The 27,915-nt window shown below is 42.0% G+C and overlaps 1 protein-coding gene across 2 annotated transcripts in view; it reads left to right on the forward strand.

The window, feature by feature from the left end:
• The window catches only part of KATNAL2 (katanin catalytic subunit A1 like 2), a 143,979-nt gene that overhangs the window by 83,579 nt on the left and 32,485 nt on the right, over window positions 1-27,915 (forward strand). Inside the window, exons 3-11 of one of the 2 annotated variants that reach the window (XM_003914352.5) lie at window positions 2,573-2,643; window positions 11,257-11,423; window positions 13,094-13,136; window positions 16,926-17,043; window positions 18,242-18,340; window positions 21,634-21,732; window positions 21,946-22,023; window positions 25,539-25,637; window positions 27,727-27,790. In XM_003914352.5, coding sequence (XP_003914401.4) covers window positions 2,573-2,643; window positions 11,257-11,423; window positions 13,094-13,136; window positions 16,926-17,043; window positions 18,242-18,340; window positions 21,634-21,732; window positions 21,946-22,023; window positions 25,539-25,637; window positions 27,727-27,790 — 838 coding nt within the window. The remainder of the gene's footprint in view (window positions 1-2,572; window positions 2,644-11,256; window positions 11,424-13,093; window positions 13,137-16,925; window positions 17,044-18,241; window positions 18,341-21,633; window positions 21,733-21,945; window positions 22,024-25,538; window positions 25,638-27,726; window positions 27,791-27,915) is intronic. The other variant, XM_017951702.3, reaches the window with a different exon arrangement.

Genomic DNA, 27,915 nt, shown 5'->3' on the forward strand with positions numbered 1-27,915 from the left:
GTCCTAATAATGTAATCAGCAAATACTGATCCAACTGTAGGGAAGGATAGTTTGAAAAGGGTGTAAGACAGCTTAGTTCTCATCTATCTTAAAGGAAGTGAATAGTTAATGCCTAACACACATATCATGAAACACTGATGTATTATTTAGAAACATGGAAGTGCATATCAGAAGAAACAGCTAAAATAATTAAGGTTGTTCCCTCTAGGGCAAGGGTGTCCAAACTTTTGCTTTCCCTGGGCCACAGTGGAAGAAGAATTCCCTTGGGCCACACATAAACTACGCTAACACTAACGAATAGCTGATGAGCTTAAAAACAAAACAAAACAAAACAAAACTCATAATGTTTTAAGAAAATTTACAAATTTGTGTTGGGCCACATTCAAAGCTATCCTGGGCCACAGACAAAAAAGTAGAGAGGTGGTTGCCAGGGGCTGGGGGCAGGGGAGACGTGGAGTTACTCTTTAATGGGAACGAAGTTTCAATTGGGGAAGATGAAAAATTTCTGGAGATGGATGGTGGTGATGGTTGTACAGCAATGCGAATGTATTTAATGACACTGAAATGTACACTTAAAAATGGTTAAAATGATGGCCAGGTGCAGTGGTTCACACCTGTAATTCCCGCACTTTGGGAGGCTGCAGCGGGTGGATCACCTGAGGTCAGGAGTTCGAGACCAGCCTGGCTAACATGGCGAAACCCTGTCTCTAGTAATAAAGTACAAAAATTAGCCAGGCATGGTGGCAGGCATCTATAATCCCAGCTACTCAAGAGGCTGAGGCAGGAGTAATCACTTGAATTTGGGAGGCGGACTTTGCAGTGATCAGAGATCACACCACTGCATTCCAACGTGGGTGATAAGAACAAGACTCCTTCTCAAAAAAATAAAAATAAAAATAAAAAAATAAAAAAATTTTAAAATGGGCCAGGTGTAGTGGCTCTTTGAAAGGCCAAAGTAGGAAGACTGCTTGAGGCCAGGAGTTTGAGAACAGCTTGACCAACATTGTGAGACTCCCATCTCTACAAAAAATATAGAAATCGGCCAGATTAGTTTTATTTAAGTGGTAGTGTGCACCTGTAGTCCCAGCTACTGGGAGGCTGAGGCAGAAGGATCACCTGAGCCTGGTGAGTGTAGGGCTGCCATGAGCCCTGATCACACCACTGTACTCCAGCCTGGGCCACAGAGTGAGACCCTGTCTCCAAAAAAAATTTAAAAAGAAAAAAATGGTTAAAATGGTAAATTTTATATTACATATATTTTACCACAATAAATAAAGCAATATTAGAAAAAAATTTAATAATTATTTGATTTTCAAGTAATTATATGCATATTTTAATTTCATTACAACGTTAATTTTTAGAAAGCTCTGCATGAAAGCCTGAAAAGTGTTTTTTGGTTTTTGGTTTGCTTGTTTTTCTTTTTTCTGTTTTTTTTTTTTTTTTTTTTTTTTTTTTTTGAGACAGAGTCTCACTCTGTCACCCAGCCTGGAGTGCAGTGGCAAGATCTTGGCTTGCTGCAACCTCCACCTCCCAGGTTCAAGAGATTCTCATGCCTCAGCCTCTTGAGCAGCTGGAATTACAGGTGCACGCCACCACCACTGGCTAATTCTTGTATTTTTTGTAGAGATGGGGTTTTACCATGTTGGCCAGGCTGGTCTCGAATTCCTGACCTCAAGTGATCCATCCACCTTGGTCTCCCAGATTGCTGGGATTATAGGTGTGAGCCACCGCACCCAGCCACTGAAAATTGTTTGTATGTGTCATGAATATAAGTGTCCACAGATTTTATGATATAATTTAGGCCACACAAAGACCTTTTATGGCTTTTGTCTAGTTCTTACCTATATTCTCCTTAGATAAAGATAGATAAGTTATTTTCAAATAAGGGAAGTATTACTGAACATGACTATTTTGTGAATACATTTCGGGGCAATTTGAGATACCAGATTCCTAAATGTAGCACATTAACACTGTGAATAAATGCATGGATTCATCTAGTTTGAGCAAAGACCTTATTATACAGGAGTTGTCCTCTTATGGCCTCTGCTATTCTCAATGGCTATTCTAAATGCTTGCCTGTGCAGCCACCCCTGAATGGTTTGTGGGAACTCATCTCTGCATTTGGCAGGGACTGGGTGGGGCTCTGAGTGAACAAGAGATATAGTAGCAGGTAAGTGCCTGTGTTGTCACAGATGATTTCTGGCTCGCAGCTGATTATCTTTTTCTAATCACTTTCCTTAACCTGGTCCCAATAGTAGTAGATGTGCATTTGTTTCTTCACGATTATAAGCAATAAAAGGCCGATTGGCTCGGCAGGAAGAAGTCCAAGTGGTAAAGAGCAATCCTAATTCAAATCATTGTCCCTTAAGTTTACAATTGAGAAGGCAGCTGTAAGAAGAAAATAATGATGAAAAACAACTGTATGTGTCCTTAGAGACTTCAAACTGCTTTCCAGCCTTTAAGTCATGCTGCTTGGTTTTGACAGGTTACATTTACCTTCCAGGGTTTATTGCTGTAAGAGCAGTGTTATTCTTTGTTGTCATCCTACCTAAATTTTCTTCTTTGTTCACAGTGCGAGATGAGGACAGAAGCACGACGAAAAAATCTTCTCATTTTGATTTCACATTATTTAACACAAGAAGGGTATGTTACATTCCAAACATTTATAGAGATGTTTCCTCTTTCTCTGCTCTCTACTTTTCCAGATACATACTTTTAAATACAATACACTTTCTTGTTTTGAGCAGTTCTATATTTACAAAAAATCAAGCAGAAAGTACAGGGTTCCGTACGCCCCTTCCCTTTTCCAGTTTCCCCTCCCAGTGACATCTGTATTGATGTGGTATATTATTACAGTTGACAGGCCGATACATTATTAACTGAAGTCCATAGTTTACATTAGGGCATACTCTGCGTTATATTGTGCTGTGAGTTTTGACAAATGCATAATGGCCATGTATCTGCCAATATGGTACCATACAGAATCGTTTCGCCATCCTAAAAATCCCCTGTGTGCCACCTATTCCTCCTCCTGCCCCAGCAACCCAGACATACACTTTTTCTTTTTTGAGATGGGGTTTCATTCTGTTGTCCAGGCTGGAGTGTAATCATGGCTCACTGCAGCCTCTAACCACATCCCCTTGCTCCCAGCCTCCCCAGTAGCTGGGACTGCTGGTGTGCACCATCATGCCTGGCTAATTTTTGTATTTTTTGTAAAGACAGGGTCTCACCATGTTTTCCAGGCTGGTCTCGAATTCCTGAGCTCAAATAATCAGCCCACCTCAGCCTCCCAAAGTTCTGGGATTACAGGTGTGAGCCAGTGCCCCTGGCCTCAGATGTATGCTTTTATTGCCTCATTTACTTAGGTATTTTTCACATTAGATATTGAAAACTTTTTCAACAGGTCTATCCAGTACATAAAGTACTTTTCCTTTCCTCTAAACATTTGAAGATAGGACAGAAATGAGATTTTTCTGTAGTCTCACTGCTGGCTATGTACACAAGATAACTTTCTTAATCAGTTTTCCTTTCCTGAAAATAAAGGTATTGCATTTACTTGGACAACCTAAGCCCAGCTCTCTTCTTCCTTGCAATACCCATTCTATAACTGGCAGGGTGAGGAAATTTAAAAACTTTTGGGTTTGGCCACCTACCTCATTGAAAACACACAAGCAGTTACAGTGTTGGATGGTATAAGAGGAAGAGAGCTGCTCCACAAAGTGTTTGAAGGGCACTATCTACTTTATATTCACTTTTCTTTTCAAATTTCAGTCAGGAAGAAAACATGTAGGTTTCAGACTAAGAGCTTACAAACTTTTTTTTTTTTCTTTTAAACAGATGGTGGTCTCACTCTGTTGCCCGGGCTGCATGATCATAGTTCACTGCAACCTCTAACTCCTAGGTTCAAGGAATCCTCTCAGCTCAGCCTCCTGAGTAGCTGGGACTACAGGCACATGCCACCATGTCCAGTTAATATTTAAATTGTTTTTAGAGACAGGATCTTGCTGGTGCTCAGGCTGGTCTTGAACTACTGGCTTCAAGTGATCCTCCTGCCTCAACCTCCCAGTCACTGAGATTAGGGCTTTAAAACTTTTGAGTTAGAGCAGTGGTTCTCAATTAGGGTGATTTTGTCCCTTGGGGGATATTTGGCAATGCTTAGAGTTCTTTTTGGCTGTCGCACTGGCATCTAGTGGGTAGAGGCCAAGGATACTGCCAAATGCCATCTGACGCACAGGACAGCCCCTACGACAAATAATTATCTGGCGTTGAATGTCAACAGTGCCAAGATGGAGAAATCTGGAGTTAGAGCAAGAAAAACCAATCAATTTTTGATATTTTCCCAAAAAGTCTGATAAGCATCTTTTCCTCCATTAAACAAGGGAGCTACTGGAACTAAAAGTCAGTTTTGAGGTTCCAGTGACCCTAGTCCTGGAGAGGCACAAAGGAAAAAAGTGAGGAGGGCAGGAGGCAGTTGACAAGGAACTGAGAGTTCCCATTGTTTCTCTTACCCATGCCAGCAACCACTGCTTTCAATAAACCTATTGCCCCCTAGAAGGGATGACCATTTGAGAGACTTTGAGGAATTTTTCTCCACATTTTATAGTAGATATTGGGGTATCTATTTTATACTTGAAGAAATTCAGGCTTAGAATAGTCAAAGATTGTGTCAGGAGGTCACCTGGGTCTAAGTGGGAGAACTTTCCAGGCCTATCCCGACCCAAAAGCCTTCCAGGTCCTTATTTTTTTGCTCCAATGTTGAAGATTGCTTTTGCTTGAGGATCACATCAGAAAAATCATAATGCGGGTGGGCTATGTTTTTTGAGGTTTTTGTTTTGAATGATGATTTTTTTTTTTTTTTTTTTTGAGGCAGAGTCTCGCTCTGTTGCCCAGGCTGAACTGCTGTGGCACGATCTCAGCTGGCTGCAACCTCTGCCTCCCAAGTTCAAGTGATTCTCCTGCCTCAGCCTCCTGAGTAGCTGGGATTATAGGCGGCTGCCACCATGCCTGACTAATTAATTTTAGTAGAGACGTGGCTTCACCATATCGGCCAGGCTGGTCTCAAACTCCTGATCTCAAGTGATCCATTCACCTCAGCCTCCTAAACTGCTGGGATTATAGGTGTGAGCCACCACATGCAACCTAGAATCACAATCTTTTGGTCTTTTTTTTTTTAATTTCGATGACACAGCCCTTAAGAGATCCTGAGAACATGTGCCCTTAAAGTCTTTTAAAGAAAATGAAATCTCTGCAATTGTACTTAAGCATTTTAAAAATCATTTGTGTCATTAAAGGATCTGGGGTTCTTGTTTTTTGCGTTTTTTTCCCCCAAAATTTCAGATATATGCATTTGGTAGTTTCTTTCAGCACTCCGTACCATCCTGAGTAGCAAACAAATCACGTTGTAGCTAGATTTCTGAATGGAAATGAGAAATTGAATTCTCTATGGACTTTTAGTTTTATGGGGGAGTTTTGGTTGTGTTTCTTGATTTTATTTCAGCCAAACATGTCTGCTTTTGTTTTTTTTAAAAAAGTAAAATTGGTCTATATATATGTTCACCTTTTAAATGTAAATGTTTAAAAGTAAGCATTTATGTGTTTCCATAACTGACATCTGATGAAGACCTCATTCTCTCCTCCTCTTCTACCCTCCTCTTTTCCCTCTTTTCATACTCTTGTATTGGTTCTAATAAATGGTTACTTTTCAAAAAAAGTTAGATATATGCACTTGATAGTCAATTATAACACTGTACCTTTGAACAAACTTTGTTATTGAGTAATCTGATTTATTTTCTCCCCTTGGCTGACCATGTAAGCTGCTTAATTGCAAAAAGTAGCCTTTCTCATCACACTTAGTATCAGAATTTTGAGAATGACTTTTTTCTTATGGTAAATATAATAAATTGCAACATCTTTAATACAAAAACTTTTCTTACCTTGAAACACATGATTTTATCAGACACTTCTCTTTCTGGTGTTAGGGAGATATATTTTATTGAGAAAATAGCTCATTCTTCCCACATCCCCACCACCCACTCTCAGACTAGAGAAATGAGTGCCCCCATCCCATGGTTAGCAGGCAGGCAGGCCATCAGTCACTTCTCAACGTAGGCTCATACTCTGTATCTCCATATAGCAGTGGGGTGGAATTGAGCCCCCGAGCAGGGCAGGGCTGACTTTGGTCTTTTCTGTGCCTCTGTTTCTCCATCTGGACTATAAGAGTGTTCCTGAAATTGACAATCCAGACAGTCTGCATGCAGGTAGTGGGCTGCTCCGCTCTATTCAAAGGGCACTTAAGAAAAGTAACCCCAAGGGTAGCATATGAGAAAGCGCCAAGTGTCCAATCTATGACAGAGCTGTGGGGCTTGTTGTCATAGGGACAGCTTCCAGGATATGCAGATAGACTTAGGAGCCATTGGGAGCCAGACTATTCTCTTTTCTTTTCTTTCCTTTTCTTTTTTTCTTTTTGAGACGGAGTCTTACTCTGTCTCCCAGGCTAGAGTGCAGTGGTGCAATCTTGGCTCACTGTAAGCTCCTCCTCCGGAGTTCAGGCCATTCTCCTGCCTCAGCTTCCCGAGTAGCTGGAACTATAGGCGCCCGCCACCGCGCCTGGCTAATTTTTTTGTATTTTTAGTAGAGACGGGGTTTCACCGTGTTAGCCAGGATGGTCTCGATCTCCTGACCTCGTGATCCTCTCTCCTCGGCCTCCCAAAGTGCTGGGATTACAGGCATGAGCCACCGCACCCGGCCCAGACTATTTTCTTTCAAGTGCCTGCTCTTCTCTTTGCTAATCTGTGATCTTGGACAAATTACTTATTCTCTTTGTGCTTATTCTCTTTGTGCTTCAGTTCCCTCATCTATAAAATGGAGTAATGGGGTATAGCTAAGTATCAGGTAGATGCAGTTATTACGAGGATTAAATATGCAACATGCTTAGAATCATGCCTGACAATTACACTTCTATTATTGATAGGATTTGGGTTTTATTCTCTTAATACTCAACTTGGTTCAGCAAAGGACTTAAAAAAACTGGAGGCCGGGTGCGGTGGCTCAAGCCTGTAATCCCAGCACTTTGGGAGGCCGAGACGGGCGGATCACGAGGTCAGGAGGTCGAGACCATCCTGGCTAACACGGTGAAACCCCGTCTCTATTAAAAAATATAAAAAACTAGCCAGGCGAGGTGGCGGGCGCCTGTAGTCCCAGCTACTAGGGAGGCTGAGGCAGGAGAATGGCGTAAACCCGGGAGGCGGAGCTTGCAGTGAGCTGAGATGTGGCCACTGCATCCCAGCCTGGGCGACAGAGCGAGACTCCGTCTCAAAAAAAAAAAAAAAGAAACTGGAATGTGGGCTTGGCCCATTTTATATCATCTTTTGATGGAATCTCAGCTCTATCCAAAGAACCCTGAGTTAAAATACTTCAAGGTGCTTTTCTAAGTGTGTGAAACACTTGAAAGGGTAGTTATACAGAATGTTAATAGATGTGAAAGAGTTTCGTGGTCAGGCACGCTTGGCAGATATTGGGTTAAACTAAACAAGGTCCCTTATTTCAGGACTTCTCAGACCATCTAATTTACTATGTGCAATGAGAATATCATACTAAAGTCACAATATTCAAGGTTTTGCAAACCAATTTGGCCAAGGTTTTTCTGGGGTTTTCTTATTGTGGTGGTGGTGGTGGTGGTGGTGGTGGTTGTTTTGGAGACAGAGTCTCGCTTATCATCCAGGCTGAAGTACAGTTGCCCAGTCATGGCTCACTGCAGCCTCAAATTCCTGGGTTCAAGTGATCCTCTCACTTCAACCTCCTGTGTAGCTGAAACTACAGGTGTGTGCCACCACACTCAGTTTATTTATTTATTTATGGTAGAGATGGAATCTTGCTATGTAGACAGCTGGTCTTGAACTTGTGGTCTCACGCAATCCTCCCACCTCAGCCTCCCAATTAGCTCGACTGCAGGTGCGCACCACCATGGCTACTTTTTGTTTTGTTGTTTTGTTTCGTTTTTTTTGGTAGAGATGAGATTTAGCCATGTTGCCCAGGCTGGTCTGGAACTCCTGGGCTCAATTGATCCACCTGCCTTGGCTTCTAGAGTGCTGAGATTACTGGAGTGAATCACTATGCCTGGCCTAAGAAACTCTTTTTTTTCCCTCAGATCATCTTTAGAGACTGGTTTTCCACAGATAACTTTGAGAATGCTATCTTCCGAGATTAGCTGACTCTTATAAAACTTAAACTCACGATGCCAGGCCCCAGCACTGTGAACATAGTAACAGAATCTCAGTAAATGTTATTTGCATAGCTATTGAGGAACTTACTAGAATGTAGATGGGTAGAATAATTAGAAACCAAGACAAAGCCATTTTCACAAATAATCCCTGATTTTTTCTTACAATGTATTTTTTGTTCCACAAATTGTATCAGAAAGAAGACCTGTAAAAACAAAAAGACAAAAATAAAAGTCAGATGTAGTTGTTAAGGCCGAGTTTGCTGCTTACAAAGCATGCATTTTTCCTTTCTGCCACGAGGTGGCTCTTTGTATCTGGAATCAACGAAAGTTCTACCAGAACTGATCATTTTCCCGAAACCTGCTGGAAAAGGGACAAATGAGTGGATTATCAAAATGAAAATGAACTATAGATAATTTTAAGGACATATAAGCATCAGTAAAAGAGATCTAATGAAGTTCTACAAATTCAGCAAAGAGGATAGATTACTGTGGATTAAAATAAACAATCAGGGAAAGATTTGTAGAGAGGGTGGTGTGAGCTGGACTTAAAAGATGTATAGAATATGAATAGACCGATGTGATGGTAAGGCCATTCCTGGCAGAGGCACAGAGGACGAAGGGGCACAGCCTAAGTGGAACAATTAAGTAAACAGGAAGACCAGAGTTTGAATGCGTGAGTGAGAATTGGTGACAGCAGACAATGGAGGGTCATGGATTCTGGTTCTTCTACTAATAGTCCTCCATATCCATCTTCTCGGGCTTAGGTAATGTTAGTAGCCTCCCCATCTCTCTCTTGTGTCTTGTTATTACGGCCCAGTATTGCACACTACTTGCTGAACACTACTCTTCTTAAAGTCCCGTCCTGTCATTCTGTTGGTTAAGAATCTCTAGCGGCTCCTCCTTCCAACCACGTCAAATTCAAACTTCATTCAAGCTCAGTGCAACAGGAAAACACAGGCAGTTTTGTTCTTCTGACCAATTAGTTTAGGAAACATGGGGCCTGCCATCATTTATTCTTGTAATTTTTGTTCAAGCTAAGACTCTATGATCTTGGAAAGAGTTCAGAATATAATGTTATGTCAGTAAAGGTTACAAGCCATCTGTAGTGCATGTTTCCATCTTCCATCTTCTTTCTTTCCATCCTTCCTTTATCTCCCTTTCTCTCTTTTTGTTTTTGTTTTAGAAGTGCATATGTATAAGTATATGTATGTATTTCGTTGTTTTAAAAGTTTGGGCCAGGTGTAGTGGCTCAGGTCTGTAATCCCAGCACTTTGGGAGGCCAAGAGGGAGAATCACTTGAAATCAGAAGTTCGAGACCAGCCTGGGCAGTATGGCAAGATCCTGTCTCTACAATAAAATAAAATAAAATAAAATAAAATAAAATAAATAGCTGGGCGTGGCAGCGCACGCCTGTAGTCCAAGGTACTTGAAAGGCTGAGGTGGGAGGATTACTTGAGTCCAGGAGTTCCAGGCTGCAGTGAGCCAAGATTGTGCCACTGCACTCCAGCTTAGGTGACAGAGCAAGGCCCTGTCTCTAAAAAGAAAAAAAAAAAGTTAAAAAAAAGTTTGTAAAAACAGAGGAATGTTAGTCATTTTCTCTGAGGGGCAGAACTTTCTTTTGATTTACCAGTATTTTCTTGTTTTTTGTTAAGTGAATATGTATTACTCCATACTAAAGTTATTAATAAAAAACTGATTTAGTTTTTCTCTCTGTCAAATGAGGATTAAGACATAGTATAGAAGCATAGTGAGACATGAAAAAGTATAGAAACTGATTGACTAGAGTCAACTGACTGTGGTTTGCAACTTCTTTAAAATTAGCTTAGGAGAGATACATACATTTCAAGGTCATTGAAAATAATCATGGCAACCTCTTTCAAGAAAGTTCAGGCTAGGCATAGTGGCTCACACCTGTAATCCCAACACTTTGGGAGGCCAAGAAGGGAATTGCTTGAGGCCAGGCATTTGAGACCAGCCTGGGCAACATAAGGAGAGCTCGTCTGAAAGAGAGAGAGAGAGAGACAGAGAGAGACAGAGAGAGAGAGAGAGAGAGAGAGGAGGGCTAATAAAAAAGAAAGTTTTCTCTTTCTACTTTCCTGGATCTAGATTCAAATGAAACAGAAAGAACTCCAACCTGCAGCAGAAATCTGAATCTGGGGTCCTTGGATGAGCTGAATCTGGGGTCCTTGGATGAGCTCCTGAAATTATATGCTAATTTGCACATGTGCACACTTTTCAGGAGAAAATTATTGGTTTTAAAAGAAGTTAAGAACTAAAATTTAAGACCTGCAGAGTCTTTCTTCTTTCAGAGGATTTTGAGACAGAGCCCTTGCTTCTAGTGCTAGGGCCACTTAAATTGGACAGTTTTACAACTGAACAAGTTAAAAATGACAGTGAGGAACAAAGGTCAAGGTGCTACTTTTATACAGAAACACCCTGAAGTGCAATGTGTGACTGATTAAAAAATTACCAGAAACAAATAATACATTCAAAGTGGATGTTATCTTAAATGAAAGTTCTTTGATGATCTTGATTGGTAGATCTTTGGAATTTCCTTCAGTGCTCAAGACCTGTTCATTTGAATTACTTCAATGATGGCAAATTTGGGTTGAATTTGGGTTTTATCATTTTGCCAAATGTTACCTAAAATGAATACCTGTGAATAGAGAGGTAACCAAGTTTGGGCAAATACCCATTTTAGGCTGCAAATGAGTAAAGACAAATAGCAAGATATTTCTTGGTTGATTTACTTATTTGACTTTTAAGCACTTCCAAAAACATCCTGAACAATGGTAACATCACCAGAACAAGAATGTAACTTTCAAAGGCAACTGCTTTGAAAGATAATAGTTAAATATACTTAACAAATATGGGGCTCTGTATAGGCAAACCTCCTATGCACATACTAGTTTTCATCTAATGTGCTATATATAGGCTTACTTTTTGTATTGCATCCCTTTAGACTTGTAATGCCTGTTAGCCATTATTCTTTTCATCTGAGTTAATTTCTTCTTTTTCTTCTGTGAAACTGCCAGATATATCGATACAGCAAATGCTTTGGAGCAAGAAACTAAACTGGGGTTACGACGCTTTGAAGTTTGTGACAACATTGATCTTGAAACTATTTTGATGGAATATGAGAGTTATTATTTTGTAAAATTTCAGAAATACCCCAAAATTGTCAAAAAGTCATCAGACACAGGTACATGGCTATTTTCTAGAGATAAGGCTTTATCTCATCTGTAAAATGAGGGTATCTTTCTCATCATATTCCCAGATAGATGGAGACCCTCACCTTGAACCAAAAGAGTAGGCCAGGAGGATTGTGTAGCCATTCTCATGTCCAGCACGGACAACTGAAATATGATTATCTGGACATTGACATCCCTTTAGTCATGTTGGCATTTGTTTGAGAAAATGTGTTTTCAGGCAATGAAAGCAAAACCCCAGTGTATCATAGGTACTTTTCAGATGATTAACATTACTTTAATTTCTTTTTTTTTTTTTTTTTTTTTTTGAGACGGAGTCTTGCTCTGTCGCCCAGGCTGGAGTGCAGTGGCCAGATCTCAGCTCACTGCAAGCTCCGCCTCCCAGGTTCATGCCGTTCTCCCGCCTCAGCCTCCTGAGTAGCTGGGACTACAGGCGTCCGCCACCTCGCCCGGCTAGTTTTTTGTATTTTTTAGTAGAGACGGGGTTTCACCGTGTTAGCCAGGATGGTCTCGATCTCCTGACCTCGTGATCCGCCCGTCTCGGCCTCCCAAAGTGCTGGGATTACAGGCTTGAGCCACCGCGCCCGGCCAACATTACTTTAATTTCTTTAGAGATGAAAAGAGCTGTTGGAAGAGGAAAAATGACAGAAGACTTTTTTCGTTGTTAGGAGACCTATTATCTGTCTTGAAAATAACTACGAAAATGAATATTGGGGAAGCTAATAGCTCATGTATAGATAATGAAAAGCTTTTGAAAGCCATCAATCCAGATAATGATCAATATAATACAAAAACCCAGTATAGGTTAGCAGTCAACGAGGCTGGCTGGAGGAAAGATCTAAAGTGGGGGCCCTGTGCTTTGTAGTAACATTGACTGAGAAGTCTGTAAGTGGGGGAAGTAATTATAAACCAAGGGAGATCATTGTCCTGTTTACAAGGCACTTGTTAAGCCACAGACTTTAACATTTCATGTAGGGACCGGGAAACCAAGAGGAACATCAGTTTAAAATAGCCAGGGCCAGATCTCAGAGCTAGAAAATGTCGAAGAGGTATTTTATCTGAGCTCCCTTCCAATGCAGCATTCAGAGCTTGACTTCCTTGGCAGGTGGTTAGATATGGGTCTTGAAGAGACAGCCCAGACTCCTAACTACAGGGTGATCAGCACTGTTAGGGACATGATCTCACTTCCAGTTGGCTAGTTCCCATATAGCATGATACCCAAATTCTCCTATGATATTGGACACATTGTTTTTATTTTAACTTGCAGAGCATGACTTAAGTCTTCCCTGCCAGATTCGTGCAATCAACCTGGTGTCCCATGTAACACAGCAAAATGGTGTCAAGTTCATGAAAGCATAACGAAATGGTAGTTGTAAAGCTAGCCTATATTGGAGTTGCCACCAGGTCCATAATCTCTGACACGTTTAATATCTGAGCCCTTTGCAATCTTTCTCTGTGAGGAGATGCTGGAGAAGCTCGGGCCCCTTTCTCTTCGCTGGTAATTTCAGTTCTCTCTAGATGAGAATAGCTTAAAGTCTCTAGATTCCAAAAGGTTATAGCACAGATTTTAAGAACAATGCAAAAAGGGGAAACATACCTGAAAAAATCACTTTGTCACTCTTAAAATTATTTTCTTTCCCACCCAATCTCTGTTTTGTCACAGCAGAAAATAATTTACCACAAAGAAGTGGAGGGAAGACCAGAAGGTAAAGTGAATGGTAATTCATTTTAATCAACTCGGCTCGAGGAGCTTGTGGGATCCCTTTCCAGAAGCTTTGCCAGCACAGCTCCGTGACTGTCTCCCAGCAATACTGACTGCAGTCACGTGACCTGGCCCAGCCCAGGACTTCTCTCATTACAGCTGCTCCAGATTTGGGCCAATGTCTGTCCACTCTCCTGGTTTTACTGTAAATAAGTGCATCCCATGATGCTCTGTCTTTCCAGGCCATGTGATATGAAAAGTCTGAACCTCAGAGGTTAAACAACCCATGTTCAACTCCTGGCTCTGCTATTTACAAGCATGGAGCAAGTTTCGGACACATAGTGAGTTCCTGGCACACAGTGAGCACCCAAGAAATATTATTTTCCCTCTTTTCATCATTTAGTCAGTTTCAAGCACTCCCAGATCAGATGTCCTCACCTGTCTGAAGATCAACAATGAGCCAGGAGGTGCCTTACACTTCTGCCTTCGCCAGTCCTGGCCTGCGGGAACCCATTCTTCTCTTGCTTTTCCCCCCTGTTCACAGCTCATCTTGCATTCCTTTCTCCAGCTTCTCAAGTCCAAATCTCATCTGGGACTTGTAGCCTCTGATGGGAGCCCCTCTGTCTCTGGACCTTTCTGGGTACACACTCTCTCTCACAAGGCCCCCTACTTCAGTGTCCTTCCCATTCCTCTCTCCCCACTCCCACAGACCCCTCCACTGTCAGGGCTGTTCAGAAATACCCAGGGGATCAAGGGTGCTGCTGCCAGGTGCCAGTGAGGGCCAGCTGTGGGGCATCACGACCTGTGGGCTGTTGCTATTACAGTAGAGCCAAAACCTCATGGGAAGATGCAGCCATCCAGGCAGTGAACAAAGTGTGTAAAATCTTAAAATGCTCTTGGGAAAAGAAAAGTTAGATTGTAATCACATGCAACTTATTAGGCCCTCAAGAGGTATGGATTCTGTTATGCCCCTGCTACATTCCCTGCCCCTGCAACTCCAGTTCCCTTGTTCCAGCCTCAGAAAGAAGGGCCTAGGACACCTCACAGGGCTGGTGGGCACAGCTTACAAAAATGGCCGTGGAGCCCACGCATGCTCCACGATCCGACTCGTCGTAATAATTGGCCTCGGGCTACCTTTGCTTTGTGCTATTCTGTAGGAGGAGTTTTATTGCTTTGACAAAAGTGTTATTCTTTTATTTATAGTTTCCACAAAGCTAGTCAGACGCTGGTAATACATGGTAACTGCTTATGCATAGAAATCGTGAGGAGCATTTGTGGCCAGCTTCAGAAGGCTTTTGGATTCTGATTATCTTTCTGGAACCTTCTCAGCATTCTTCCCTGGCAAATGCTTTGTGAGTGAATGGTGTCAGAGTGCTTTGTTCCCTTTAGGGATGGAGCATGGTGGCCCATTTGACAGCGTGGGGGCTCCTCAGCTCCTCTCTGAGTAGATGTTTGTATGTGGCAAGTGTAAAGATTGAATAGCAAATGGTTAGAATCAGGAGGAATAACTAGGAAAATAATGAATGATGTTTCTGTGGACAATTTTATACTCAAATATAGTTACTGAAGTGAGACATGTCATGAGACTGGCTATTAGCAAATCAAAGTGTCTTTTTCTAATCTTGGAAAAGATTTATAATCCCCGCTTAAAGACTTGCTGATGAACCAAAGGAGGAAAGGTTATCTAATGTGATGGATGACAGAACTGGGATCCCAAAAGGTCTTGGCAATTCTGGAGATGGGTTCAAAGTAACAAGATGAAATTTAATAAAATAAGGTTTAAGCTCTAACAAGAATTACAACAAATAGCTCCTCCATTATAAAATCAGAGAGCTGGAAATCTCAGTTTACCTGGGCCAACAGTGAGACACGAGTGCTACTATGGTCCCAGCCCCATCAATAGAAATACAGTGTCCAAAAAGTAGGAGGTCACACTATTCTGGAAGGTGACCAGTTTGAGGAAGAATCTGGGAGCCAGGTAACTTTAGGAATGACTGGAGCAACTGGAGATGTTGAGCTTGAACAGAGGGTTGGTGGAGGGGGGCTCCTTAGAACATTGCAGGAACAGGCTTCAGTTCACCCTCCAAAGGGCAATTGGGCCTTTTCTGCCAAATTCCACAGGGTGCACCTAGGACTAATGGTTAAAGTCAAAGCAGAGTGAATTTGGTTCCATGTTCAGAGGAATTTTACAATCCTCAGAGCTGATTGAAAATGAATTGCATTGCTTTGTACATTAGAGCTCTTGCATTTTGGTCGTGTTAAAGCAGACCTTGGGGATCAGTTGCATCCAATGGGAAATCAAAGTGGGAAAATAGAGTCCCTGTTTCCTGCCAGCTCCACAAGGATGGGGAGGCAAGTTTAAATACAGACACACACACACACAAACACATAAACACACACATACACTTCCACACACACATATAAATAACTTCTCTTAAGTCAATACTATTAATATAAGTTTGCATTTGTGAAATGCTTGGTTTTCATTTCATAGTTATTTCATTTTTGTGCCAGCAAAAGGGCGGAGAAAGACATTCTTATTTCTAGTTTAAAGATAGAAAAAGAACCCCCAAGAACTGTTAGTGTCCACCTCTCATGACACTCTCCCCAGTGAGACCAACACTCACAGATGTGTCACCATGTGGACATTGGTGGTATTGTCGACATGGGTGGTCTTACTGGCTAAATAGCTGTGCATTTATATTAGACACGAACATTTATTATCCCCATAAAGAAAGGAAGTTGAAATAGCAGCTCTCTGAGATCATTCGGAACACGGAGAGACTTGCTTCTAACGAACCTTCTGCAAATGCATCTCACATATAGCAACAAAAAGGCTAGGAGAACTAAGAAACAACGTGGGAGTTCATATTCTGCCCCCAAAGCTAGTCCTGTCTCTCTGGTGGCATCTTCTACAGAAACATATGGATATTCAAATACTGAATTTTATATCTAATTATACGAATGTAGTGAAAAAAGTGATTTGATGTTTCTATGGTTATATAACATATATACAGTCATACTACATATATAACTATGTATATAGTAAATGCATATACTCTTGTAACCACAGTTACAGCCACCGGCAGTCTACCTTTGCCCCTTCTCAGTCAAATTCTCCCCATCTCCATCAGAGTTAGCTACTCTTCTGACTTCCAGCCCCATCAGTTTGTTTTGTCTGAAGTAAACAATTGTTGATGAAAATTTGTTTGGTAAATATGATTGGTCTGGGACAACATTGATGAGAGGAAGTTTGTTTTCCTTCCATAATCCCCTTTTGATGTTTATTACTCATAACATGCTGAGATGTATTTTAAGTAGACAGGGTACATCCAGGGCACTGGATTAAAACCATGGGCCAATCCCTGAATTTCCTACTGTTTCTTAGTTTGAATGGGAGGACTCCTTTCTCTCACACACCTTTCTCCTGGTCTAATGCTGCTTTTAAGGAAGGTGGAAGGAACAACGGAAAAATACTTGTAAAGCAATGTGTTCTTAAGAACTAAAGCTATTTGCAGAAGGGCCGAAACTATGTGGTGTGAAAGGGAAATGAAGAGGGTGAGTTGGGGGGCTCCAGGAGGGGATCTTAGAAGAACCCCATGAGTAGCCTGGAGGGAGTTAGGGCCAGGATGAACCTAGTGGGTGGATCGCATAGGTGGAAGGGCCCTATAGTGGCCACCTGCATATCTTTCAATAGCTTTCTTAAATGTGCTATTCTTAAGAATAGGTGTTTAACTACCTCAAATTAAGTGGCTAGAATAATTTCTTCCAAGGTCTTTGTTCCCTCCCTTAGGGTGATGAACGACAGTTGCCAAAATCTTCCCAAGATCAATCAGCAGAGGCCCCGGTCCAAAATCACGGTGGGGAAGACAGGGGACACCAAATCTCTCAATAAGGAGCATCCTAATCAGGTCAGGATGGCTTGGCTTGACTTTGTGAATAGCACACTTGGCTGAAAAATAGCCCTACGAAAAAAGTCACATTTATTTATTTTTTGAGGACCTACGCTTTAAAAATTGCTGTGTGATCTAATTGAATTGTAGGTTTTCTTCCAGTACACTGGACTCAAACCATGGACAAATCCCTGGATTTCCTAATGTTTCTGAACATGGGCAGGAGACTTTTTTCTCCTCCAAGTCTTTCCCCTGATCTGGATGCTGGGCGATGGGCCAGGGTGGGGCCAGGGCCCAGTCAGAGCAGGAGGGCCAGGTTACTGCGGAGCGTGATCTTCCCATCTGAGGTAACTGTTACCTGAGGTAACTGAGCTAACCAAGATGGCAGATCTTCTTGTCCCAGAGCACATTGCTGGGTTCCTAAGTGTAGGCCAAGCATAGCCTACGCTACACTTCAGGTGTGGCTGGGTCTGAAGGTCTCCTACTGGACTTCTCCAAATCGCACATGGTCAGCCCTCACCCCAGACCTTCACCCTGGACTTTCTGGGGGCCAAGAAGGGCAGCAAAGAGAGAACCCAGCAAGTGAGTGAAGTAAATGGCTCCTGACTCACGAGACTCATGTCCAGAACCTTCTTAGTTAGGACAAAACATCCCAGGTTTCAAAGGAAAGAGGACCAATGGAAACTGAGAAAAGGAATTTAAAAAATTAATGTCAAATAATGGAAAGGAATAATCACAATACCTGATTGGTCAAAAGGATTCTCTCCCCCTCTCTACAGTTCTGGCTGCTACAGCCTGATTCAGGTGGAAGAGAGGTGAAGATGGGGCAGGATGAGTCCCATGGGAGGCTGGTTGACTCTGCTGTATCTCCAAACTCAGTCACTCCTGGCCAAAAACACCCCTGATCACAGGAGAAAAGACGAGCCAGCAAAAGGGGATGGGTTGAGGCACAACTGTTTCCTCCATTTGGAAAAGCTGCTCAGGGCCCATGGCCTGGCATCTTCTCGGTCTTCCAGGGACAACTCCTTCCACATAGTGCAGGCAGACAGCTAACTCATCTTCCTGGGTCTGCACAAAAGTGGCTAAACTACATGTGCACGTCGCATTTACAGAATTGCTCTCCAGCATTGGACTTTGCATGATGGAGTGGGCAGGTACAGCCAGCATCTCTCCATGGCTGCTCACAGCCAATGTGTCCTTGTCTCTCTTTCTTCAGGAGGTAGTTAATAACACTCGCCTGGAGAGTGCCAACTTTGGCCTAAATATATCAAGAATCGGTAAAGACAGTGGAGAGGAAAATGCCCACCCACGAAGAGTAAGTGAAACTCACGAACCTAACACTGAAAGGGGTAATTTCTTTTTCCTTTTAAACATGAAAACAAAAAAACATTATTTTTGTCAAATAGGAAAGTTAAGATGTGATTTTTGAAGGTTGGTTGTGAGGTAAATGGAGAAGAGGGTCAGAAAATGGGTTCTTCTTTGGAATCTCCTTTCTGAATGAATGGGCTGGCATACACTGCCCCATCTCTAAGGAACTCAGTTTCCACATTTGTAAATTGAGGGGCTCAGAAGAGATTGTCTTTAGTGTTCCCATCAGCTTAAAAATTCTGTAATAACAATGACAAACATTGGCATGATCCTCCTGCATCGTTCTTATCATTTATTTATTTTAAGAGACAGGGCTTGCTCTGTCACCCAGGCTGGAGTGCAATGGTGCAATCATGGCTTACTGCACCCTAGAACTCCTGGGCTCAACGAATCCTCTTGCCTCAGCCTCCCAAGTAGCTAGTACTACAGGCATACACCACAACATCTAGCTAATTTTTTTAATTCGTCTAGAGATGGGGTCTCACTATGTTACCCAGGCTGGTTTCAAACTTCTAGCCTCAAGCAATCCTCCTGTCTGGACCTCCCAAAGCGCTAAGACATCTGCGTTATTTAGTGAGTTGGAAACACATACTCATTCTGCTCTGTCCTGTCCGTGGCATTCGATTAGTGGTGTCATCTTTCTCCTTGGAGGGATGGCTCCTGATCTAAACGTAATTTCATGTGGACCATGAAACCTCAGTTGATATAGGGTTGATTTTGTCCTTGATAGATATTTCTACCTTTTTCATAATGAATCTCACGTCTGGATTTTAAATAATAACATCTTAAGCAGAAAAGACCCAGATTGGGTGGATGTAGTCAAAAGGTAGATTAAAATATGTAATTTGGAAATGAACGGCACCATATTGCTCTTGGTCATACTCTCCAAGGTTGTAGTTCTTTAAGCTTCTTCTTTCTTTCTTCAGCCAAGTGCTCAAACCTCTGGAGTGCTGACTTAGTTCCGGCCAGCTCTTAGAAAAACTGAACTCTGTGTGTGAATTTGGAGGGGTGACTGGAGCATCTCCCTGAAAATGAAGGGCAGTGACCTCACTGGCCTGAACTGACTCCCTGTAAGGGCCTAACTTACATGGTAATTGCTGGAGATGATATCATGGGAATCAACGCCTCCCCTGGAAAAATGTCTCCTTGTTCACCTTCACTGCTTCTGTTGTGTTTTCAGTCACTTTGCCTAGCTATTTTGTGGCAACATTGAAATGAATGGATGTTTTTGATTGGCTCACAAGGAAGGGACCATTTAACCCAGCACTTAACCTTTGAAGTAGTGACTATAAATCCTCTTACCAGCAGAAATGTCCTCAGGGCACAATGTAGATGGCTTTCTCCCTAGCATTTCATATGTCCATAGGTTGCCTGAGGGTATATGGCCTGGGGCCAATCTCAGAAAACCCCAGGTCTGTCATTTCCATGTTAGTACCTGTGTTTGTCTGTTTTGCATTGCTGTAAAGGAATACCTGAGGCTGACTAGTTTATAAAGAAGAGAGATTTATTCGACTCATAGTTCTATTCGGCACTGGGATCTGCTCAGCTTCTGGTGAGGCCTCAGGAAGCTTTTACTCATGGTGGAAGGCAAGGGGACCTGGCATGCCACATGGCAAGAGAGGGAACAAGAAGGGAGGGAGATGACCGGCTCTTTTAAACAACCAGGTCCCTCGTGAACTAATAGAACGAGAACTCACTAGTTACAGTGGTTAGAGCACCAAGCCTTTCATGAGAGTTCCTCCGCAATGACCCAAACACCTCCCACCAGGCCCACCTCCAACACTGGGGATCACATTTCAATATGAGATTTGGAGGGGGCACACATCCTTACTATATCAGAATCCAAGCTTTAGGACACTCTCCCTACAAATTTAGTAGGTATGTTGTTCTTGAGGGCATAAGCTTCAGAGTCAGCCTGTCTAGATTCAAAACCCGGCTCAGATGCTCCCCCACTGTGTAACTTTGGGCAAATTGTTTTATAATCTCTCCAAGCCTCATTTTTCTCAGCTGTAAGATGGAAATAATCGCAGTGCCCACTGTAAGTCTCATGATGAAAGGAGAGACTTGTCACAGTGCCTAGCACAGAATAAACACTCCATAAATGTTAACTACTATTATTGTTTTATTTTTTGGTGCATCCTTGCTTTTTCCTTCCTACCTCTAGGGGGGACAAGGTGATATTGGAAGGATCGTGGGTTGGGAGACAGATTAAGTGAGTTTAAATCCTGGCCTTAAGCCATTTATTAGCGCTGTGGCTCTGGGCAAATCACTTAACCTCTCTGGACTTACTCTCACATCTATGAAGCCAGGATGTCACTCCTGACTAACAGAAGTGTTATAAGAATTAGAAATAGGCTGGGTATGCTGGCTCACACCTGTAATCCCAGCCCTTTGGGAGGCTAAGGTGGGAGGATAACTTGAGGTCAGGAGTTGGAAACCAGCCGGGGCAACATAACAGGACCCCATTTTTATATATAAAAAAAAAGTAATAGTAATAATTAAAAATTAGCCAAGAGTAGTGGCGCACACCTGTAGTCCCAGCTCTTCGGGAGGCTGAGGTGGGAGGATCCCTTGAGCCCAGAAGTTTAAGGCTGCAGTGAGCTCTGATTATGCCACTGCATGATGGAGTGAGATCCTGTCTGTCTCTTAAAGGAAAAAAAAAAAAAAGATTAGAAATAATCCTCACAGGATATGGAGAAAAGGGAACTCATACATTGTTGGTGGAAATTAAATTAATTCCACTTATAGCCAATAAATTTATACAAATTATATACAAAAATAACAAAAAAGAAATAGTTCTCACAAAGAACCTTGCACACTTATTTTGTACAGCACTCTATTGAGTGGTGAACGTGTATCACAATTCATAGACAGGAACTCTCATTACTGCTGTGCCAATGAGTTGTTTCTGTGTGTGTAATATTTTAATAGGATAAGACCATACAGGAGAAGTTAACACATAAGGAAGGAAGCAGATGGTCTGTGTCAGGAACTGAGAAATACTCATGAATTTTTATTCAAATCCACTTCATTCTGGAAAATGTACTTACAATTTTTTAAGGTGCTCCAACTTGAGGAAATCATCATGTTTAATACTAGTGCTGGTTCTTTTTAAAGCTTCACTTGAAGTTTGCCCTAATACCAGGGTATATAAATGTGTCTTGGTTTAATGAAACTGAGTTATTAAGAAGAGTCTTCTCTTATGCTCTCATGGCATAAATAACCTTTCCTCCCTTTCAGGGCCAAATCATTGACTTCCGAGGGCTGCTCACAGATGCCATCAAGGGAGCGACCAGTGAACTTGCCTTGAACACCTTTGACCATAATCCAGACCCCTCAGTAAGTGGCGAAGATGTGACATTCATCTTTCAAATTGCCAACATCCAGATGAACTCTGGAAATATAATTTTGAGTACAGTGAAACCTTGAGATCGAGTCAAAGGCCATAGCCACCTGCCATCATTTGTTTCACCAAGACCTGTGCGTGCCCAGGGTTTCTTCCTAAATTATGAAGCAATATTGTAATGTGAGCCTTTCCACTCCTCTCATCAGGAACGACTGCTGAAACCTCTGAGTGCATTTATTGGCATGAACAGTGAGATGCGAGAATTGGCAGCGGTGGTGAGCCGGGTAAGATCTGATATTCAATTCACAAATTTACAGAGGCGGGCTGGGGCTTGTGGAGCTTTGTGGGCTGCTTCTTTTATTAATAACAATAAATATGATAATTTATTTATAAAGTGCCCCCACTTGCGAAGGCACTCATATTGTTTAGAGGCACAATAATGCATGATAAATAAATTATAGAATCATAAAATTACAATATAAAAAGCCCACCATCTCATGATAGAGGCCAAGAAAACTGAGAGAGAAAAAGACTTAGGAATGAAGGGACAGGTGAAAGGTTTAATAGCAGAGCCAAGAGTCAAGGAAAGAAAGCCTCTTAAAGAAGAAAAAAGTATGTCTGCATCTGGTTTAAAAAGTCAGAGCCTAGAAATAGAGATGTCGGAAGTCTGATGATATCATCATTGAAAATCTCCATGAAAAACACAATTAGCAGGAAAGACTTTACCATCCAGACTACGGACTTTTCCAGCTTGCACTATGGAACCAGAAGGCAGTGAAGAATAGGCTTTGGAATTAACCGACCTGCCTTTGATTTCTAGATCCTTCTCTTGCTAGCTGTGTGACGTTGGGCAAGTTCCTAGAAAATAAAATAGACCCCTGAGTTACAGGATATTTTTCTAATTTGTAATGCTTCATATTTAATTGAAGACTGAAAGCTAGGCAGGCTCAGAGGGGTGTTTAAAATGATCCCAAAAATTCACAGCTCCTCTGAAAAGCTAAGGGCTCCTGAGCTGTCTCTGTTCAGCTCAGCAGTTGTTTCCTGTACGCCTCTTATGTGTCAGGTATGTGCTGTGGGCTGGAGACACAAAGGTGAATGAGTCAGAGCACAGTCCTTGCCCTCACGAGTTTCTCGTCCCAGCGGCAAGGTGCACTTTGAGAGCATGAAGGAGGGAGGGGTGGGGAAAGTGTTAGGAAAGAAGATAGGAAATCGCTAAGGGAAAAAGTGAAAGAGGGAGGCTAGGAGCTATTCTGGGCATAGGCACATCCATGAGAAATTGCAGGTTGTGCACATTTCCCATGGGCCACCTAAGAAGCAGGGAGTGGTGGGGAACCGGTAGAGAGAGGCAGGGCTCCTGAGGAAGGGTACAGTGAGCAGTACTCAGGGCTGAAAACATGCCTATAGAAGAGGGGACGTTAGAAAGGCATCCATCAGAGGATGGGATCATCCCATGTGCTTGTGGATGGCTTGTTCTATGACAGGGAGGTAAATGAATAGCAAAGAAAAGGAGATGGGGTGACCATCTATGGGGTTTTTACCAGTGAGAGGGGATGAGGGACTAAGCCAGGCTGCAATAACCCTAAATTAGTAGTCTCATTACCATTTTTGCAAAAGGGTAACATGACTATGAGGATAGAACTATAGAGTGGAAGTGGCCTGAGATGATTCCATCTGGAATCCTTTCTATAGTAGCATGGGAGGCAGAAATCCTGCTCCTGCCTGAATGCTTACAGTGACAGAGAGCTCACCACCTCATGAGGTAGTCCTGTTGAATTCTGACTGATAACTTTGGATTGATATAAGGAGAAACTGTCAGTTGGGAAATTAAACATTACCTTGTGGAACTCAACTCTAGAAGAGGGCAAGAAATACTGCTGTTATCTATGGATGCCTTGAATACCTAGGTAAATGAATTTTCCTTGTGTTCCAAGATTTCCCTAAGAAAGGACGGTAATAAGAATGTGAATGGCTGGTGGATCTGCATGTAGATCCAGGCTCTAAAGGCAGAGTAAGGAAGACTGAGTCCTTTCACTATCATTCCATCCAATAATGGATTATATATATCATGCATGACCAAAGCACTTGTATAAATACTTTCTCTAGACAAGGTGCAGTAGCTGGCACCTATAATCCTAGCACTTTGGGAGACTGAGGCGGGTAGATCACTTAAGGTCAGGAGTTTGAGACCAGCCTGGCCAACATGGCAAAAACCCATCCCTACTGAAAATACAGAACATTAGCTAAGCATGGTGGCGCTTGCTGGTAGTCCTAGCTACCTGGGAGGCTGAGGCATGAGAATTGCTTGAACCTGGGAGGCAGAGGTTGCTGCACTGTAGCCTGGATGACAGAGCGAGAATCCATCTCAGAAAAAACAAACAAACAAACAAACAAACAAGAAATTTCTCTAATAAAAGTGAAAGTTGGCTGGGTGCAGTGGCTCACACCTGTAATCTCCTGTAACACTTTGGGAGGCCGAGGCAGAAGGATCACTAGTCCTTGCCCTCAAGAGTTTCTCATCCCAGGGGCAAGGTGCACTTTGAGAACATGAAGGAGGGAGGGGTGGGGAAAGTGTTAGTAAAGAAGATAGGAAATCGCTAAGGGAAAAAGTGGAAGTTTGGATTATCTCCATAATCCAAACATAAAGTGGAATGACATTATTGGACTTGATGCAGCCAAGCAGTTAGTCAAAGAAGCTGTTGTGTTGAGGCTGAGGTGGGAGGATTACTTGAGCCCGGTAGGTTGAGGGTGCAGTGAGTGGTGATCATGCCACTGCCCTCCAGCCTGGGCTACAGAACGAGACCCTGTTTGAAGAAAAATTAAAAATAAAAATGAACTTCCTATGGTGGAGGGAACTGGATGGGTGGAGAGCCAGAGTAGGCACAAACATCTCACCAGCATTTAAAAAATGTATTTGTATTTTTGGACCATGAGCACATATTACTTATTAAAAATTACATAAATATAAGAATAGATTCAGATTTTTTCTGTAGTCACTCAGAATGACTTTGGAAAGAAGGTTTTTCGGGCTTTTTTGATGAAACACTCTAGATATTCAGTTTGCCTGAAACAGCTCCTACTGAGAAAGGCCCCTTAGCGACTGCTCTGAGGCGTCTGGTGAAATTGAAGTTTGGAAACTGTAAATTAGTTATCAGTAAAAGCTACCGTAATTGATTACCCTAGATGGTTGCTACAGGGCTCTACTATAAGAGGGGAAAACTGCAGTTTCACCCAGTTGTTGGCTTCCTTGAATTTTGTAGAAGCAATTGCTCCTGCTGGAAGTAGGGAATGATCGCTAGGGAAAAAAGAGAAATTGGTTTCAGAGGAGCATTATCTCTTTTATGCGACAGATTAAGAAAGTGTTTGTGAGATCAAGGAACAAGAACAAGGCCAGGCACTGGCTAGGAACTATGTTGCACAGTAAAACCTAATGTAAGTTGAAGGCATATTCTGTAGCTTCTTTAATTATGGTTATAAATCGGTATGGTTTGCTATTGACTCAAAACAGGTAGAGTCCATTGTTAGGATATTTTTTTTTTCTCCCTGAAAAGTACCATACTGTGTTATCAATGTCTTCTTCAGGGAAAATCATTGAATATTTTCACGGCATGCCTTTGGTGAACTAACCCAAAATTACAAAGTGTGTGTGTGTGTGTGTGTGTGTGTGTGTATAAAATATGAACAGTTTTTATCACCAGCACTTTATATCCTATTGTAAGTCAAGTATTCTGCTGCTCCCAAGTTTATTACAGCTGTAGAGGACAACATCAGTTTTAACAAAATGATCAAATGTGCCTTGCAGGACATTTATCTCCATAATCCAAACATAAAGTGGAATGACATTATTGGACTTGATGCAGCCAAGCAGTTAGTCAAAGAAGCTGTTGTGTATCCTATAAGGGTAAGGACGGGAAGCCTCTTGGGGGTTATTTCTGTTCACTATCCATTGGACAAGCTGTATGTCACACACCTATCAGAAAGGGAAGGGCAGGATGATTTTCTGTCCACATGTTAACATTTTGCTTGTGTCACAACACTTTCTCAACCCTGGAGCACCAAAGCCTGGTCCATTCTAGATCATTTAAAATCATGTTACATATTAGTTCAAGACAGGTGTCTGAGCTAAGTGAAACTTTAAGATCTAAGACTATAGTATACATAATTTGTCAGATTGATTCAAATTAGCCTGCTCCCTTAAAATATTCTTATTGTTGTAGAAATACCTCTGGTAGGGGAGAATCTCTCACTTTGTTTCCACAGATCCTTCCTTTACACTCCCCCCCCTCCACCTACCCTCCCCAGGATCATCTGGGGCTTTGCTTCTGGCTGGTTGTGAAGACTGAACAGCCCCTTCCAGGGCGGTGACCAGCAAAGCCAGCCTGTTGTGCTCATTACTTATTACTGACAAATCTCTGTGCAGTTTACAAACTGGGTAGAAAAATAGAAAAACAATACTCTCCATGTTTGATTTACAAATGAGGTGATGAAGAGGTAAGTGAAAACTTAGCTTTTGTTGTATAACAGACCACCCCACAACTTAGTGCCTTAAGACAACAATTTATTTGTTTGTAATTCTGTGGGTAGGCAGTTGGAGCTGGGCTCAGCTGGGCTGGCTCATCTCTTTTCCATGTGGTATTCTTGACTGGGCTCTATCACAGGTCTGAGTCATCAGCCAGAGTAGCAGAAAAGATGGAGAGACTGAAAAGGCTGGGACAAGCAGTACAGCCAAGGTGTCTCTCCATGTGACCTCTCATCCTCTAGCAGGAAAGCCCAGTCCTGTTCACATGGTGGCAGTGGGTTCCCAGAAAGAGGCAAGAAAGGGAAAGTTCTAATTCACAAGCATCTTTCATGCCTCGTATATTTTTCTGCTAGTCTTATATTTTCAAATCTCTTACATTTGCTAATGTCCCACTGGCCAAAGTCACAAGACCAGGCCCAGATTCAAATGTTGGAGAAATAGGCTCCACTCCTAGATGAAAGGAGCTACAAATAATTTATGGCCATTTTCTGTAATTTCCTGCTGTCAGGATTATGAATTTATTTTATTGAATAACCTATTTAGTCTTACCACTGAGCCCATGTGGCCCCTGATTTTTGGATGCTTTCCTCTAACGAGACAAAAATCAATACATTTGGATTCTCTTTTCCCCCTCTTTCTTTCTGTGTTCAGACTTAGGAGTAAGAAATACACTGGTGTTTAGAATTAATAGAAGTTTACTCACCTTTTCCTCTAAGTGGAACTATAGCATAAAACTTTTAAAAAGGATAGAACATCTCATTGAAATTCCCTGGATTTGTTCTCTCCATGGCATTACAAGCTCCAAATGTGTTGAGATTCGACGTCAGGATTAGCAAGAAACTAATAGCTAGTTGTAATTTTACTAATATTCCTTGTCACACCCCTCTCCCGCATTCTTTACCAACCCTTGCCACCCACCTTCCCCAGATTGTTTGAATTTGAACTAATAGGCGAGACTTCCTTGAAGGCTATGCATGTCCTGTTCAGAGTTGGTGTCTCTTAATGCGTTTGCCCCTGAATATGCTCAACTTCCAAAACAGGTTTCACCATAGCTCTGTACTTTATTCGAATAAACCTTTACTAATTGGTTCTAGTATGTATTTTAAAGTTCATACCTGCTTTACAACATTCAAAAGATTGCCAAATGCTCTCCATATAGAAGTTTGGGGAAAACGATGTTATGCATGTAAGAGATAACTGTTTAACAGAGAGGAAGAGTACCTACATATACCTTTCCTTTCCTTAAAAAATTGCTCTTTTAAAAAGTCACAAAAAATAAGTCAGGCATTCTAATCGAGCGTGAAAATAAAATTGGGATGAATAAGATCTGTTTATTTAGGTCAGAAGCAGACGACCTTAAGCAAAAAAAGGAGACCTGAATCTCACTCCAGCTTTCCTGGCTTGTCTGTGCTGAGAGTATGCAGGCTGATGTGTCAGCACCAAACCTCATCCTTGTTCCTTGTTTCCATAGTATCCACAGCTATTTACAGGAATTCTTTCCCCCTGGAAAGGACTACTGCTGTACGGCCCTCCAGGTAAACACAGCGTCCTATTTTGATGTTGGTGTTAAGTGTGTGTGCAGAGGATGAGTTGTCCCTTCTGTCCTCACTTCAGGACCGGGGCACATGAGAGCTGAGCAGTCACTTCCTTCCTTATGTGT

This window comes from Papio anubis, chromosome 19 (genome assembly GCF_008728515.1).
Source record: "Papio anubis isolate 15944 chromosome 19, Panubis1.0, whole genome shotgun sequence".
Lineage (NCBI taxonomy): Eukaryota > Metazoa > Chordata > Mammalia > Primates > Cercopithecidae > Papio > Papio anubis.